The sequence below is a fragment of the Podarcis bocagei genome (assembly GCF_964188305.1).
Source record: "Podarcis bocagei genome assembly, chromosome: 2".
NCBI lineage: Eukaryota > Metazoa > Chordata > Lepidosauria > Squamata > Lacertidae > Podarcis > Podarcis bocagei.
The window spans coordinates 69,309,992-69,328,589 of NC_138126.1; the positions used below are offsets into that span (position 1 = coordinate 69,309,992).

Here is an 18,598-nt window from a genome sequence, read left to right on the forward strand (position 1 = left end):
GTTTGTCCACAGACAGCTTTCTGGGTCATGTGGCCAGCATGACTAAACTTCTTCTGGCACAATGGGACACCGTGACAAGTGTTGTTTACCTTCCTACTTCCATGGTACCTATTTATCTATTTGCATTTGTTTTCGAACTGCTAGGTTGGCAGGAGTTGGGACAGAGCAACAGGAGCTCACCCCCTTGTAGGAATTTGAAGCGCCAACCTTCTGATTTGCAAGCCTGACATTGCTAACTGTTCTACAAGGTCCTTTAAAAAAAATAGAGGAAGTACTAGGACATACCGAAAGTTTCCCTGGTTTCAGAGATATTCCAGACCAAGACCAAATCCATCAAGCCAAACTAATGCACATGTGGAATCTCATCCATTTTAAAACATCTGGCTCATTACTGTTTATGTGAACAATTATTGTACAATTAGAGATGTGCTCTTCTAGATCAAAGGATTATCAGACTGAGATTTAATACATTTATAGAGAAGGCTAACACTCATTCAACTGCAGTTTTAACTACCACAGATTGCCAGGACAGGGTGGGGGTTCTCAATTGTTGACTACCGTCCCGGTCATGCAACAGACAGCAAAGAAGAGGGGTTGCGAGGTGTGTGCAAAACACATTAGACACAGTGTACTTTTCTTTTGTGGTTTCTCACAGCATCACCCAGCCAAATAAAACATGCTTACAGAGCAGAAATCACTGATGCTTGCTCTGAGCGTGGAGAGTGCATCAAACATGCACACCCAGTTCTGCATTTCATGCTTACTTGGATGATCTGCAAACAAAGCAGTGTAGCTTAGCGTATTCTTGCTGCCACAAAACAATAATAATTTAAAAAACTGCCTACTTCTTCCACACATGCTAGGCATCTGTCCTTTCGGAGCCCCCGTCAGCTGAGCAGACTGCCAACATGAGCCTAGGAAGCTTCCCTACACTGAGTAAGACCACTGGGACTTTGTTTTTGGGTGGGCAAACAGCAGGTGGTCAGCACCCCAGCAATCCCGCTTAGGAAGCTGCCTTATACCTCGCCAGCCTACAGTAGAAAGTACTGTTCATGTATGCGGCGACAGCGGCAAGAATGTTATTTGCCCAGGGATGGAAAGAAGAAGGTGCCCCATCGAAAGAAGAATGGATAATGAAGATGTTGGACTAAGCAGAGATGGCAATGCTGACCGGGAAGATCAGGCACCAAGAGGATAACAAATTTAATAGAGAACGGCATAACTTTATAGAATATATTAAAGAACACTGTAAAAATCTAAAAACGTTAGCAGGATTGACATAGCACTTGTAATTTAACATGACAAAGGATAAAAATGAAGTATAATAATTTGGATAAATGCAATTAGATGCAGTTAAAAAAGGAAGATAACTTTTGGAAGTCATGGAAGGGATGGGGGGGAAGTCCAGGGGTTCAGTGAACCCCATAAAGGTACTGATATGGATTAGTGTGTGTGTATATATAAAAAATTGTTTTTTCTTTTTGAAAATTTGAAAATAAAAATTACACACACACACACCCTGTCAACCTATTGGTTCATTTAGCTCAGTATTGTCTACACCAGCCTTTCTCAACCTTGATTTCCTTGATGTTGTTGGACTACAAGTCCCATCATTCCTAGCCAGCATGGCCAGTGATCATGGGCGTTGTAGTTCATGAATGTCAGGGGACCCAAGGTTGAGAAAGACTGGTCTACACAGACTGGTAGCAGCAGCTCGCCAGTTTGGAGCAGGACTCCTTCCCAGCCCTACCATGGATTGAACCTCAAATCGCCTGCATGAAAGGAGATGCTCCGCCATGGACTCTCCCCAAAAGGCTTCCGCTTCCATACTGCTGATGTTGCAAGCCACCCTTGTAAGCCCAAAATGCAGCTCGCCACCCTCCCAGCACTGGGGCCAAAACCTACCAGTCAATGCCTTTGTGGTAATTATGCCCATTGAAGAACTGGATCTCCTCAAAGGTCTCCGAGCTCGGATAATTACTGCTCAGGTCAGGATGCATCCCCAGAAACAGGTAGAGAGCTGTGGTACCTTTTCACAGAAGGGGAAAGAAAACAGAGCTGAAAACTTGTTTCCCCACCAAGCATCTGCCAGATGTTTGCTTTCCAGCTTGTGTGACCTTCTTGGATCTCCAAGCACCGGCAGGTTAAATACATTTATTCCCCAGGACGGGTGCTGCAAGTTCACCAGGTGCTCCTAAATCCTTTCCGTCTCCTATCTCTCAATACACAAATGTTGTTTCTCACACCAAAGAATAGCTAAAGACGAGACAATGGCAGGCTTGCATGCATCACTAAGCCATGGTTAATGCAAAACAAGTTTTATTTTAAAGAAAACAAAATTCCACTGCTAATGGGTGCAATTTGTTTGTTGTTCATAAATCACGGTTAAGCCACTGGGGGTGGGTTCACGTGATCAAATGAACCATGACTTAATAAACCACAGCTTAGCGCTGCATTTGAACCAGTTCAATATGATGTTAGAAACATAGGAAGCCTCTCAGCTCCAGTGGCGTAGCGTGGGGGTGCAGGGGGGGCCGGCCGCACCGGGCGCAACATCTGGGGGGCGCACTCGCAGCTCTCTGCCCCCTGCTAAAATCCATGGGTTAGGGGGTGCAAATTAGTTGCCTTGCCCCGGGTGCTGACAACCCACGCTACGCCACTGCTCAGCTCTATTGGAAGACACCGAGGATCAAACCTGGGATCGTCTGTATGTAAAATGGATGCTCTGCCACAAAGCTACAACCATCCCCTGTCAAGGTATAGTCCTGAGCTAACTTCAGGGCATGCAATGCACTTTTACACCCAAGGAGCCCTTCAAAAATCCTGTGTTGGAAAATCCTAGCTATTACAGCATACCGAGGGGTTTCGCCTCAGCTATGAGTGGTTGAAAAGGCACTGGGGGAAAGTACTGGCGTGCAGGAAGGAAGGGGAATCTTACATTAGTCTCAGATCGCAGCAAAACAAAAATGTGGCATCTGCACAAAGTTTGTGAAGAAAAGCAAACAAATGATGAGACCGTCGTATGATGGGCTGGCCTATATGCTGTGAAGTTAAAATAAGCTGGAGCTGCAACAAAATGCTGCCCTGTGGATTGCTCTCTACTCAGGAGTCCAGCCACTCCACTCCAATCCCCCCTCCCACTTTTTTGTTTTGCCTTACCAGAAACATGCCATGGCCTCCTTGCATGCTATATACAGTGTTTCTTAAACACTTATCATTGGTCCTACTAACTAGGGATGATGGAAACAACAGCTGAGAAACACTGCTGTAAGACTTCAGCAAACTTTGGGATTCCTCCAAGCCGTGTGTGTGTGTGTGTGTGTGTGTGTGTGTGTGCGCACGCGCGCGCGCGCGCCATGTTACTGGCAGGTGTGTTCAAATCACACAGTGTAGATCAACGTGCTACAGCAGCAGGAGGGACTTCTTCAATCCCCAAACTACGTTACGTCTTGGGGAACCTTCCACTGGCAGCTTACCAGTGGACAGTTAGGATGCTCACCTTTCTCCAGTGAGCAAGGTTCCTGACAGGCAAAAGTCAGGGGTCCCCCCCCCCACACACAACACCCTTCAGTCCAACAGTCAGGCAAGCAAGAGGCATAATAATGACAGTTCAAGGACACACCAGGGGAAAGAGCTCAGGGAGGGTGTGGAGCAGAGCTGGCAAAAAAAAAACAGCCTGAGTGAGAGTACCAAGGGCAAAATAGAGAGGCTGAGGTTCAGCATCCCTGGGTTAGAGCTCACCTGTCTTCTGAGGACCAATTATTAGCAGCTTGGGGAACCGGTCACAGGTCTTCTCTTTGGACCAAATGTCCTTGTGGCGTTTGTCCTCACAGGGATCCTGAAACATGGGAACGTGTTGGGATCAAACAAGTGGGAAATTGAGGCTTGCATGCCGCAAATCAAAATAATCCATTCTTACTGGATGGGGTCCCTCAAAAGCCAGCAATGAGTTGTGTCCATTGCAGCCAGCAGGGAAAGGATGCACTGTCTTCTCAGCAAGCATGCTAGGCCTGCTTCATACCTGGCACTCCAAGGTCACATCTAAGTATTGTGGATTCGCATCTTACAAGCGGAAGAAAACTTTCACACAGCGCTCTGCTCACCTCTAAAGGCAGCATAATGATGGGTAAATCAAACCATGAGAAACAGATCATATCACACTTGTAGTTTTCAGATCTAGGACCAGATTGGTGTGATGTGCACTGTTTCTAGAGAGAGAGAAGAATGCAGCAGCAAACAGGCACGTTGTACGAATATTGCTGCACATGCACAAGTACTATCTATTCCAAAGATGTTTCGTGTTCATAATTGTTGGACCAGCTGTTGATTCAGATAGAGAGTCTCTACGGAGCTCTGGTTTCAAAAGAAACAAGCCAATCAAACAGAAAGAACACTGAGCGCGTTTACTTGAATGCCTTTGGCTATGCAGGCCTGGAACGTCAGCTGACCCATACCTGCCATAGAGGGTCTTTCTCCTCTGAGAATATCTGGAAATACTTCTGTGCCAGCTGCACAGGTGGCAGTGTCTGCAACTTCAAGTTAGTCCAGGAGTTGAGGAAGCGGACCAGGTGTCTAAAGGTGTATAAACCCAGGCGGTCGTTTCCATAATTGGAGAGGTGAGTCATGAAGATACTGATCTTTGGGGCGGGGGGAGGTGGGGGGGGAGAAAGGATAGCACAGGAGACAAGGAAATTAATTGGTGTGGTTAGTCAAAACGATATTGTGCCACCTTGGCTTTCAACCCATGGTTTGTTTTGGAGAGAAACAATGTGGCTGGCATGAGCAGCCGGACCATGGTGTTCACCAGAAGCAGCAAAAGGGGGTGGGGAGAGAGATTGAACATAAGAATACAGGAAGAACCCTACTGGATCAGGCCAAAGGCCCTTCTAGTCCTTCATCCTGTTTTCACAGTGGCCAACCAGATGCCTATGGGAAGCCCACAAGCAAGACCTGTGCTCTCCCCACCTGTGATTCTCAGCAATCAGAAGCACTCGCCATTTCAGCAATGTGCACCAGCGCACTGGCACTGCTTGTTCACAATAAACCATAATGTTTTAGGGCTCATACACAACTTCCACTGCTGCGTTTAGAAAGCGCAGGTCCAAGCAGTTTTCTGCCTTACCCACACTTTCTAGGCACATATCCAAGCGGCTTTCCTTTTGCCCCGCTTCTTTCCAAGGGAAAGCCTGCTCTTTAGGGATAGATCGTAACAAATGGCAATCCTGGGGAAACCTGAATTGCTGTTGGCTCTGATTGAGTGCTAAAGAGCGGGTTTCCCCAGGAGGACAAGAGGAAGTGTGGAAAGTCCTTAGTGTGACATGCAAAGCAGGCCATATTGTGCCACAAAGAAAGAGGAATAGTGAAAAATTGTGCACCATTTGCACATGCATAAATTTGAGGACTTGCTTAGCAGGACACTCTGAATTAATTGTTTGGCAACTTAAGTGTCTTCTTTCCTAGTCACTGGTCAATCAACCAGAAATAAACTTATCTCCGACCCACAGATCAACAGAAACAAATGCATCCGCCAAATTTATTCATGGCCCAGATAACTCAGCAAATGACCCAGCCTAACCCACAGACCTTCCCCAACAAACATCCTATCTCATGACAAGACAGAAATTAACAACAAGATAACTAAGCAAACGCAAAGGGAGCAAGGGTCAGTGGGAACAGAAGCAGCCCTAGAAATCTGGAGAGAAAACCAGATTTGAGGCATTTCCCCTCTCTGAACAGATAGCCTGGAAGAGATAGCAGCTTTAGTAGACTTCCAGACTACTTCAAAATGTTGGATCACATGCATTTTCTAGGATCATAAGAGGCAAAAAGACATTCATTTCAAACTGCAGGCAAACTCCTAAAGCTATGCAATTTCCTCACTTCAAATTCGATGGCCCTGGATTCCTGCATCAAGACCTTCTCAAGCAATTTTATACAGCAGAGAAATTGTGTGTCTCACATAACTATAGAAATCTCCCATGCAATCTTCTAAAATCTGGGACACCATGCTTATGCACAAGCCTACTTAGCAAGTGAAGCAAGCAACGGATCTCAGCTTTTAAAGAGATGCTATGGGGCCCAGGATGTGGTTTCCATTTACCAAACAATGCTCCAAACAAATACAAATGCATTTCTCTGTCACTATGATTTTGGCAACATAGCTTAAAAATCCAAACTCTCTCAAGAGCTTCTTCTTCTTCTTTTAAATTTTATTTATCATTTTGAATTTTAAAAATTTGCACAATGACATTTTACCAAAATACAAACCATACATAATAATAATAATATAATATTGCATCATCAACTTCCCTTCTCCCACTTCCATGGTTCATTTATTAACCCTTTACCACTGCATATTCCAATGATTCTGTACTCTCTCTTTTTCAGTTTTATTTCAGTAAACTTCATACTGCTGAATTTATTCTAACCCTGCTAATGTTTTTTTGGGGGGTAATATTTTTATTTGATTTTGCAAGTATAAAATTACAACAATACCAAATACATATCCATATTTAGAGATTACTCCGAATCTCTAGACTTCCCACCTTCCCCTCCATGGGTCCTATTGTCAACCTTTTCAAAGCCTGCTAACATTGTAATCTGTTTACAGTGATTTTTCTAATATTCTGCAAATCTTTTCCTTAAAAGTTCTTTCATCCTGGTCAGGAGCTTCTTCTCAGGCTGCTTTAACACCACCCAAACTCACCCAGAACGCACCAAGGTCTGTCACTCGGGGAGTTACCTTTTCCCCTTTTTCTCAGTGATCTTGTTGCTTTCCTTCTATTTGGTGCTTGTGGTTTTAGACTTTATTTCAAAATGCCGAAGAAGAAGAAGAAGAAGAAGAAGAAGAAGAAGAAGAAGAAGAAGAAGAAGAAGAAGAAGAAGGGGAAGAAGAAGAGGTTCTACACACTGCAATTAGACCTTCTATTGTTCATCAAAGCAGCACTTACAGGGTTAAGTAGCACGGTCAGAAAAAGCTCGCCTCCGTTGATGATCTTATCCAGTTCATTGGACCCACCAGGGTATTCATTATAGAATATGGTATGTGTGAACAAGCCACATGTTTGCCGTGGGAGAACCTGGAAAGAAGCAGAAAGAAAACATATAGCAAGGTGTTTTTGAAAAGGAGAAAGAGAATCAGCCCGTTCCAGTGCTCCTTATAAATTATGAGCAGATGGTGCAAGAGGTCCTCACTGTCCCTTTAGGAAACAAATACACAGGTTGCCTGCACTTAAGTTAGTGGAGCCCCCTTAAACAATATGGAGAGTTTGAGCTTATTCACGTACTGGAGAGAGGGTGAAGCAAGAAAGATAAGCAAAGGCCCTTCCTACTTGCCATGATTCCATTGTGGATGAAGCCTCGTCTGAAGCGGGCTGGTTTGAGGTGAGGGTACTCTTCCGTGCTGGTGACTCGGATCCCCCACACTTGTTTCCAGGCCTCATACAATTGCACATGTACTGGGTACACCCCTGAATGATGAGGTGCCACTGCATAGCCCATATCAGTGGGGATGCCGTGCTCCTAAGAGGAGAGAGAGAGAGGTCATAACTGTATTAGCAGGAGTAATCAGTGGACCTTCAATGAAAGGCTCCCACCGCAAGTGAATGGAATCCAGCCTTTAAGGGTTTTTTTAAAAGAAGATCTTATTACCTCCCCTCCCCACTGCAGTCTATATCATCCCAAAGTGGCAGAGATGTCAGCATCCTATTTCGGGGGACTGGGAAAGACGGTTCAAGGTGTAAATTCTGTGAGATACAGGAGAGAGTAGCGAATGGGTCTGACAACTGTTAACACCAAGTCCCCACTCAACTTATCACACAGATGATATGGCCAACATGTGTAGCCTTATAGCAAGTTTTGCCAGCAAGGCTTTTACATGCTCCAGTGACCCTAGCACAAGGCTGGGTCCTCTCCAGCAGATGCAAGAAGGATAACTGAAGAACAAAACCTGGAACATTACATTTCAGCCCTGTTTTACAGGCAACAGGCATTCCGTGTTAAGTCTGAGCAACTCTCCCATGGGGACACAGAGAAGCCTATAGTAGCACATTTTATGAAGTCACAGCTTACACAACACTAGAGAATACAGACTGCCACCCAAGAGTTATCCAGCACAGCTTTCGTGCTTCATTGTTTTAAGAAAGATCTTCTGAGAGATTTTATGGCTATGTTTAAGTTTCTCCCCTTTTCCCAGGTTCTTTTCATTTGTTCATGTAATCGCAAAGGAGCAACCTGCAAATTCTTTTTCTGTGTGTATGACGCATCAAAGGGCATCTTTGGCAAAACTCCTTAAAAAAAAGGATTAATGATTTAATCTTTTAGTTCTCTTCTCCCTCGAGTGGGCTTGTTCAAGCCGACTCTCTGTTGTGCTGAAAGAGTAACAAAGAGAAGTGAGCTGTGCATCCCACAAATGGCCTATCAAGAACTGGTTGCTTGGCAGCACCCATCTTTTGAAAAGGTCAGATAAAGAACTGTACTGAAAGGTGTTGGATGCTATCTGACACCTGGAACCAAGATGGTGAATGAATAAATAAAAACCTATTTGCAACAGGATGAAGAACCGACTTGTAACAAAACTGTGGGGTTGGGTGTAATGAAGGAATTTTCAAGAATTCCTCAGATAAAAGAAGTTAGCACATCAACAGAAAAGTTGGGTAGAAAGGAAACAAGCAAAGTTTATGCCGTTCTTGAAAACTGGTAAAAGGTACCCCTGACCATTAGGTCCAGTCGTGGACGACTCTGGGGTTGTGGCGCTCATCTTGCTTTACTGGCTGAGGGAGCCGGCGTACAGCTTCTGGGTCATGTGGCCAGCATGACTAAGCCGCTTCTGGCGAACCAGAGCAGCGCACAGAAAGGCCGTTTACCTTCCCATCAGAGTGGTACCTATTTATCTACTTGCACTTTGACATGCTTTCAAACTGCTAGGTTGGCAGGAGCAGGGACCGAGCAATGGGAGCTCACCCCGTCGCGGGGATTTGAACCACCGACCTTCTGATCGGCAAGCCCTAGCCTCTGTGGTTTAACCCACAGCGCCACCCGCGTCCCTGGAGCAAAGCAGGATTACCAGGGTCACTATTTGTCCCTGTGCCAGAGAATGGTATGTGCTCAAGGTTAGAGAGGCTGAGATTCCACACTCAGCATAACCATCGGTTTGCTCTCCTGGACATTTTCGTTTTGAATAGCTATTTGATATCAAAATATGAAGGTGGATTTTAGGTTTAAGAAAAGAGGCTCATGGGCACTAGTTGTGAAAGACTAGCATCACAGAAGGAGTACATTTCTGTAGGAAGGGATCACAGGAACCAAGATCCCCCTTCCAGAAAGAGATAGGAAATAGTGGGATTACAGATCAGTGGTTGAACATAAGAAGACAACAAGAGAGGAGAGGAGGAAAGCAGGCCATGCTTTCTTCCTGGAGGTCCAATTCATTATCATGCTATGAAGGGTGCAACACCTCAGACCGACAATACAGTAGGAGAAGCTGGTTCTATAAGACCCCTGGGGAGACTTGAATGTTGGGATGTTTTTACACACACCACACTCCTTGCATAAATAGTAGACAGGAGCCCAAAAAATGGTTGTTCTGTTTTCTGCAGCAGCCGACGAGACATTTTAAGAATGCTGTGCTGATGGAACGCATTATGGCAATGTCCTAGCAGTGCTAGGTTTTTCATTTTGCAACTGCAATCTCATCATTCTGAACAATAAACAAATGATCGACTGGTGCCTTCCTTCCGTCTTTTGAGGTACAACCCGCTTTTTGTTTTGCCCCAGCCTTCTGCTTCTGTCCCCAGAAAGCGTCTTACTTACAACTGCAAATTTCTTGTTCATGGTCATTTGGTCAGCCAGCACAGATTGGTTATGGAAGAGGTGAGGCTGCATGTGACTCCACATGTGGGGGAACCACCAAAACTCCTTCACGTACGAGAGCAGCAGGTCATCTCCTTCGTCTTCCGCATCCGTACCTGACAGACCCAAACCACTAGTGTCACGACTAAAAACTGAAGACATGCAATGGAATGCCATTCCTCCCATAAACTCAAACCAACCATGTGCTTTTCCCAGTAGAACACGAAAACATCATTAACCACCCTGCACACAACACACAGACTGATCAAGCCTTGGACCTCCAGGGGCAAAAATGAGAAAGAGAAGGGAAGGGAAGCTTTCCTGGTGAATCTGATCCACAAAGCTATCATCACCTACCAGGCAGATCCTCTAGCCTAGCCCTCAACACAAAAGACCTGAGAGCCCAGATAAGGTAATGCACACACCCCACAAATCCTTCTTACCTGTGTGGAAGAATTTCCCTGAGTAACCCAGATTGAAGGTGAAGTTGGGGATATGGGTGCGCAGTTCATTCTGGGTGTCAAAGAGAGCCTACAGAGTGGGATGAAAAGCAACATTTAAAACCATAGCCTATTCGCTTTAGAAAGCTGGGGGAATAGAAGTTCCAGCTTCTGGAGACGCGAGGAAGAGGAAGAGAAGGAGCTGCAGCATGGTGTCTTCTCACATGGCATAGGCCTTTTTTTTTTTTACATTATCCCAGCAGTGGTGGGGGAGGGAGCACAGTGAATAAGCTTCCATCCCACCAGTATAAATGCAAGGAGGCCTTAGTACCAGTTCAAAACATCGGTTTTCCTCACATGCCCTTATATATACACATTTCAGTCATTAACATGCAAGCTGCAATATCACTCTTACCAGGAAGGTGCAGCTTACATTTTCCGCAGTCTCCTAGACCTCAAAGGTCACCATCTGCTAATAACCCAGTTTTGGGACTCCCACAACACCTTTGCCACCATAAATAAGCAAGCACTTGATAGTTCACGTGAGCAAATAGTATAGTGACTAGATTAGCCTTTGTTAGAGAAATACTAGTTATTTAGAAGTGGAGGTGTCTGGAGTAGAAGTGGGGGCAAGTAAGCGTTCAGATGTTCCTCATCAGGAACAAATAAATCCTGCTTAATTACTCTTCTGGGACTTTGTTTGGAGAGCTACACTCTCTATTTTTGTTAAGAAAGCAGAGAAAAGGCAAAGGTTTAACAATAATTCTATGGGAAACAAAGCTGAGACAGACATGTGCTTAAGAGACCTAGTGATAAATCTGTTGCACATTGTGCTTTTTGCTTTAAAAAAAAAAAGGAAAGTGTTCAAGCCTTAAACCATCATTTCCCTAAGCCAAACAAAATAAATCGTGGTTGTTAACATCAGTCTAACTTTCTTCTTGCTCTTCTCAAAGGAATCAGTTAATGATCCCTCTCCCTAAGATATAGAAATATTAGGAAGAGTGGTCATTAACTGATTCCTACACACACATACACACACACATTGTTCTCACCTATTTCTGGTAATATACCGTTATGTAGTAAAAAGTTCATTTTATCCCTAGACAACAAAAGTTTGTTCCAAGTTCTGAGCTTTCTTAGTTTGTTCTTGTTTCTTTGATCTTACTAAAAATAGTTTTTATAGCACCTTAAAGACAAACTTTCACAGCCTACAATTCTCTTTATCAGATGTTGAAAAACAAGCGATGTTGGGCTAAGTTAAGATTTTTAATTTTAGTGCTTCCCAATTTAATCGCAAGGAAATCCATCTCTACATTTTTGCACTTGTGTAACTACAGTGGTGCCTCACAAGACGAAAATAATCCATTCTGTGATTCTCTTTGTCTAGCGGTTTTTTTGTCTTGCGAAGCCCATTGAAGGATTAGCGGATTAGCGCTATTACCGGCTTTTAGCGGCTTATCTGCTGATCGGATCAGCTGATAAGCGGCTTAGCGGCTTAGAAAGGGGGGAGGAGGAAAAAAAACCAGCAGGAACTCACAAGACTTTGTCGTCTTGCGAAGCAAGCCCATAGGAAATTCGTTTTGCGAAGCACCTCCAAAACAGAAAACTCTTTCGTCTAGCGAGTTTTCCGTCTTGCGAGGCATTCGTCTTGCGGGGCACCACTGTATTCATAGCAATCTTGATTTAAAGGGCTTTCAACTGAAGCAATAATATGTTGGCTGTGAACAACAGGTTTTTTAAAAAAGAAATGGTTTCTGAGTCTACATTAAAATTCCATGAGGCTGGGACACCTGATTACGCTTCCTGCATTTCAAATGTCACCATCCCAGTCTCACACATTCTGGGAATGACAGAAGCACAAACACCACACTAGATCCAGTGTTGTAGAGATAGCAGAACAGCGGAACAGCAGTAAGGATTCAAGGATCCAGGGCACAGCTCCTAGCACCATGTAGCTTTCAGCCCAAAGAAATGGATCCACTGGACAGCTAGCCCCACATCTCCCCCAAATCCCAACCTCAAGAGCAAAACCTGGCTGTGTGTCATTACCTTTACATCATCCACTTTCATCCGTGTGCCTTCTTTGCCAACAAAAATATCATCAATGTCCACCAAGACGTAGCGGTCCAGTGGGAGGGAAAGCCTCTTGCCAGTGAGGAAAGAAACAGCGTCGACAAAGACCAGTTTGTGCAGCCAAAAGTTGAGGTTGTTGCCAAAGAGGACTCTCTGGATGCCATCGTGGAGGCCCAGATCCTGAACCACAGTGGTATGGAGTGCTGCATCAATGCTCATGTGTGGGATGGATTCTGCCGACTTGGTTTTGGCCAGGAGGATGGGTTCGTAGGTGGAATGGTTTGACTGGAAGACTGTCCAGTCCTCGCCTGGAAGGAGCCCCTTCTCTACTTCACTGGGCCGTGTGATGTACAGGAGTGGTGATTTGGGGTTGATGCTGCAGTCCTTCAGCGCAAGGTTGGAGTGGAGAAAAAGGGGGAAGCCTTTCAGCTGAGCACTCAGCAAGCTGTTCTCATTGGCCTGTAGGGAGATCACATGAACTGAATTTATGCCCCATTTGTGTTGCGTGTATAAGGATGACATCATTTGCGAGGCTTTATGATTTTCCATATAGGAGGAAGGAACAGAGAATTTGAGAGGTTACCTCTTTGGTTCAGCTGTGTGAAGTATTTATTGGCAAGTTGTGTCACATAAGAAAAATTTCTTGTAGCTGCCAACAATAAGGAAAAGAACAGAGGGGAAGCAGAGTATGAAAGCGGGTGAAGAACTAGAGCCCTATTTGTCTCAGATTTATTTATTAACAATGCTTAAGAGGCAATATAATGGCACAATGTGATTGGTGTACAGGTTAACTGAATTCCTGAAGGCACACGTGGTACTGAGTGTGTCACTTCAGGCTTGCAAGAGCAGGGGAGCAGTCTATGGAATTCAAGTGTTTCCTTGCTACTATAAACTACTAAACATGGGTGTTCTGTTGGCTCCAAGTGCTGCTCTGGTGGTTAAGAACATAAGTTATGGCTGGTGCACCATCCAGTCCAGCATCCCCATCCTCACAGTGGCCAATCAGAAGATGCTTTCGGGGAGCCTGCAAACAGGACCCAAGTGCAACAGCACTCTGTCCTCCTGTGGCTTCCAGCAACTGGTATTCAGAAACATACTGCCTCCAAGAGCGGAGGTAGAACATAGGCTACATGTGGCCACTAACCCTGATAGCTTATTCTTCATGAATTTGTCTAATCTTCATTTAAGGCCATTCATTTTTGAAATTTTTGAAATCTCCACTCATACCAAAAAAGATGTAAGAGGAGGAAAGTGAGGGGGGCGGGCCTAAGCCAGAGAGGGTTGGAAGGTGGTATACACAGCTGCTAGAAAACTTTGCTTAAATGTGATGGGCGTCCATGGTTCACAAGGGAAGCCCTACAGGATTACAGTGGAACCTCAGTTTTCGAGCATCTCGGAAGCCAAACATTTCAGAAACGCCGAAAACACAGAAGTAATTGCTTCAGTTTTCGAACACGCCTCAGAAGTCAAACAGCTTCTGAGGCACGTTTCTCAATTTTCTCAATGGGATTTGCCGACCGCCCATTGAGCCTCGGTTGTCGAAAGTTTCAGAAGTCGAACAGTCTTCTGGAAGGGATTGTGTTCGACAACAGAGGTTCCACTGTATTAGATTGGAGGGAGGAAACTGACTAGGATGAAGAGGCTGCTGCTTGGGGAAGGGCGCGGAGGTGAAGAGATCAGATACAGCCTATATACAAACCAAGCCAAGCTGAATTCTGTGGCTGGCTTAGAGAGCCTCTCTGGACCAGAGTGCCTCTCTGAAACAGCTGCAAAGAAATGGTTAGGTCAGCAGCCTTTGCGGTTGGGCTCTTATATTTTGGTTGTAGTCTTATATTTAGGCTATATGTTTTGGTACTGTGATGGGCTCTTCCCATCATATATTCTGGACCCTTCTGCTTCTCTCATTTATGTCAACAGAAAGGAAAGCCACTGTTTTATTATTGCAACGTGCATGTTGTGTGGTCTGTGTTCTTTCCACCAGTAAAGTTCACTGAAATACACACAAAATATACTTTGTGCGATGAACTAAGGATTTTTCAAGGACAGGCTTTATCCAACTGTATGTCTGGAAAGGAATCAACATGCAGTGTAGCCATACTACTTAGCACCCAATCAAATTATATTTCAAAGATATAACTATGTAAGTGGACAGAAAGCCAGAGGGTTAGGAAGCAAGGGAGGGAGGAAGGGAGACTGATTCTTCTTTGCCACTCTGAAAATTTAAACCAATTTAATATAGTGGGTTCAAGCCAAGGAAGCAAGAGAAATCAGAATAGAAGAGAAAACAGACTGCTGTGCAAAAAATGTCTGTCAAAAGCAGCAGGACAGCTCTTGGTCTCAGGATAAAGCCTCATTTACACGCTTCATTTCTGCCCTGGATTCTTAACCTTCTTGGCTTGCCCATTCAAGCATGGGAAAATGCAATAGACCTGTGGCAAATGCCATACGGGTTGCGTTAGCCTGCATCCCCTCCTACTTGACTTCTTGGAAACCAAATTCAAGAATCACTACGGGAAGCAGGGACACAGGGTAGGGTGGCCTTGTCAAGTCATAATGCTAGGCAGGGACGCCCGGATGGCCCCCAAATCCCTGTTACAATCTGTTCTCTTCACACATTAACCAGTTCCCAAGAGGACCATTACTGTTATCTTTTTTACTGTCACCAGCAGAACTAAAGGCGCTGCAGCCTCATCTCAAAAGGCGCAGATTTGTAAATCCGCTCTTGGCATCAGTTAAAATACACAGCCCTTTTACTTATCAGGCTCGACGCTGGCAAGACATCAAGCCATTCAATAGCGAGTAGTGACTGTGAGAAGGTGTCCAAGAAAGGCTGACATTTTGCAAGCTGAAGCTCTTCCAGGGCACTACTGTTCACGCATGAGCCAGCATCTGGCAGATACGGATGCCTTCAGAAAGCACCTGTGCCATTGTAATATGGGTAATATTGCTTAAGGGTCTAGGCAATCTATCGCATCAGCGATAGCCAACAGTAATGAATTTCAGAGAAGCATGCTGTCAAGCCAAGCCCTCAAAGCTGCATTCACTCTCAGCACTGTTGTACCACTAACTGCAGAAGGAATGAGATGGAAGAATGTTCCCTCAGGAAGACCTGTGTACATACCATACATTTTAAGAACTTTCCCCACCAAAGAATCTTGGGACCTATAGTTTGGTAAGGGTGCTGGGAAATGCAGCTCTGTGAGAAGTAAACTACAGTTCCCAATATTCTTGGGGGAGAGTACTTTAAATGTACAGTGTGTACACAGTATTGGGTCCAAGGAAAAACGGGGAGGAAACTGAAGTGCTTTTTTTTTTAAAAAAAAAAGAGTAAAGCAGACTTCTGTCCTGAGAAGTACACAACTAAGGATCTACTTTACAGCCCTCTCCACCAGCTAAGGACTGTCTCATTGTTAAAATTACTGTATTTTTCGCTCTATAAGACGCACCAGACCACAAGACGCACCCCTATTTTCGGAGGAGGAAAACAAGAAAAAAAATATTCTGAATCTCAGAAGCCAGAATAGCAAGAGGGATCGCTGCGCAGTGAAAGCAGCAATCCCTCTTGCTGTTCTGGCTTCTGGGATAGCTGCGCAGCCTGCATTCGCTCCATAAGATGCACACACATTTCCCCTTACTTTTTAGGAGGGAAAAAGTGAGTCTCATAGAGCAAAAAATACGGTATTTTTATTTAGGACTGGTTCAGCAGCACACACAGGTCCTGCTTACCAAACGCAATGTGTTCCCCGAAAATCGTTCGTTTGGCGAGCATTCACATAACGAGTCCACGATTTACGTGGATTCCCAAGGGAACATTTCTAATCTGGGATTTTTCCAATCTTTCTCCCCACTTATGGTTTCCTATTGAAATGGCTGCAGCCAACCAGCAAAAGAGAGAGAAAGGAGAAACTGATTTCTCCAGTCTCTCCTGCTCCCTGATTTGTCTGATTTCTCCTGCTCTCTGATGTGTCTGCCCGAAAATGGCTGCCACCAACCAGCAAAGCACAAACAAGCAAGGAAGGAAGGAAGGAAGTGGGCAAACTCCAGCTGTTTGGGTATCTGAATCTGTGGTGTATATAGAAAGGTATGGGCATAACTACATACAAATATAATTATGCATTCCTCCCACCACATACATGGAAGAACCTAATACAGCAATCTGAAAACTAAGTGCGGGAGTGTTCGCAGGTACACGTGTTCGATTATAACATTATGATGCAAGCTTCTGGCCTTCCCTCTTAGGTCTTGGACCTGAGTCCAAGGTTTATGTCACTCTTTGAAGCTCTTCATCCATCCTCTTTAAAACAGACTGCAACAAAATAAGGTGGCATTGGAGCAGCAAAATCTGAGAGCATAACTAGTGCAATATTTGGCGGGCGGGGAGAGATGCTAGGCCACCCTTGTGACTCTTGTGTTGATTTTCTATTTGTAGGGAGTTTAACAAAGACGATCCTAACCTTGCTGTAGGACTAGGCCATGTGTTCAAGCAGAGAGATTGATCTGTGCTCCATATTTGGACTAACCTTGTCCCCATGAAATGAGCTGGTCAGTGGTGTTGGTCTGGGGGAGAGGTTTTGATGCTTTTATTGCTGTAAACTGCTTTGATTTTTTTTATGATATAGCAGCATACACATACTTTTTTAAAAAATAAATAAGATTCCTATGAAAATTAGCATCAAAAAAATTCAGCTCATGTAATTGTAACTACAGTGCAACTACTCATTCTACATGTCTATTTTATACAGACAACCCACCATTTGCACACATGAAATTGTGTCAATATGAAACATCATTGAAAAAGCCTGCAAACAACCTATTCCATCCCACCCTGCCCCAGTCCACCCCTTTTCAAAACATTTTTGTGACATTTCAGGTCACTTCTGGGTTTGGCGCAGCGTGTGTGCGCGTGATTGTACACATATTGAACACGTGTAAATGGAGGGGTTGCCTATAGTTCATTTTCATCTTTTAATTTTCATCTGTTGCTATAATTGTTCCCTGTTTTATATACATTATAAAACAAAACAATAATAAAACACTTTACCCCCCCCCAAAAAAAACGTGTTTTTTAAGCTTGCGTCGGAAAATGTGATTTAATTCAGTATGTTTATTTTACTTGTATTAAATAAACACAGCTACATTCTTTGAAACTGCCCAGGTCTGCCTAATACTCTACTTGCCATTGGCATCCATTCAAGGACCGTATATGAAACTGGTTTTTCCCCCCACAGAAAAATAAAGCACTTGAAAAATTTCCTGCAGGAAATTCGCACCCCATCACCGGAGGTGGCCTGATTCTTCCCCACCTGCTCCCACAAAAGCTTGCCCAAACCAAAGCCAATACCTTGAAGAAGCCAATGATTCCTACACCGTACTCAACACAGTACTTGTCCAAGAGCTCGCGGTTCCAGGCGTCCAGGTTCACATACTTCAGGATGTTCTCGTAGATGATCAGTGCAAAGCGCCCTCGGTCCTTGTCCGTCAGTGTGGGCATGTCCCCCTTCCCTGGAGCAATCTCCGTCAGGTATTTGAAGCGACTGGACTCCAAGATGGCCACTATCTCCTGGCCCAACTGGGAGTAGAGACTTTCCACAAACACAAGGACCAAAGGGTCTGTGCGAGAAGAATCCACCACTTTGATGGGCTTCAGCGGAAGCAGGCGAGAAGGGGCAACCTTCGGTTCATCACAGTCCGGGCTTGGGATGTCCCCCGAGGGCTCCAGTCCCCTCTTCCACCCATATAAATAATAGGCCGAGACAAAAACGCTGAGTAGGCAGAAGGCAAACAGCAAGAACAGCACCACCTGAGGAGACACCTGCCGGAAGCTCCTCCGAATCCTTACCAAAGTCATCCTTGCTTTGATAGAGCGTGTTCAGGTTCCTTCCCCACCCCACCCCACCCAGCCCCCCTCCCTCCCTCCAGATCTTGATGCAGGAAAGGACAATTTCCCTAAGAGGCAGCGTGTGTGTGTGCACAATCGCCCCTGTGGAAGTCCGTTATCCCTCCTGGTCTTTTTTCATGTCACCATGGCAAATCCATTCAGAGTTCCTTTCTGAGGCAGAAAAACCAAGAGCTTCGCATCATCACTGACGCATCATCAGGACGGAAATTGGGCAGTCTTGGGGTTCCGGAACACCTCTCAACAGGTGGAGACGCATGGCGAATCCTTGGGCGTGTACCAGAAGCGTTGTTCTGCGTTTAAAAGAAAAAGGGCAAACAAGGTATTAGCAAATTCCCTC

The 18,598-nt window shown here is 44.8% G+C and overlaps 1 protein-coding gene across 1 annotated transcript in view; it reads right to left on the minus strand.

Moving 5' to 3' along the window:
- The window catches only part of NDST1 (N-deacetylase and N-sulfotransferase 1), a 29,628-nt gene extending 11,379 nt beyond the window's left edge, over positions 1-18,249 (minus strand). Inside the window, exons 1-9 of the mRNA XM_081180745.1 lie at positions 17,704-18,249; positions 12,339-12,821; positions 10,293-10,380; positions 9,811-9,965; positions 7,336-7,521; positions 6,951-7,079; positions 4,455-4,637; positions 3,742-3,838; positions 1,906-2,029 (exon numbers count right to left, since the gene is read on the minus strand). Coding sequence (XP_081036871.1) covers positions 1,906-2,029; positions 3,742-3,838; positions 4,455-4,637; positions 6,951-7,079; positions 7,336-7,521; positions 9,811-9,965; positions 10,293-10,380; positions 12,339-12,821; positions 17,704-18,210 — 1,952 coding nt within the window. The 5' untranslated portion in view covers positions 18,211-18,249. The remainder of the gene's footprint in view (positions 1-1,905; positions 2,030-3,741; positions 3,839-4,454; positions 4,638-6,950; positions 7,080-7,335; positions 7,522-9,810; positions 9,966-10,292; positions 10,381-12,338; positions 12,822-17,703) is intronic.
- Positions 18,250-18,598: the final 349 nt, after the last annotated feature.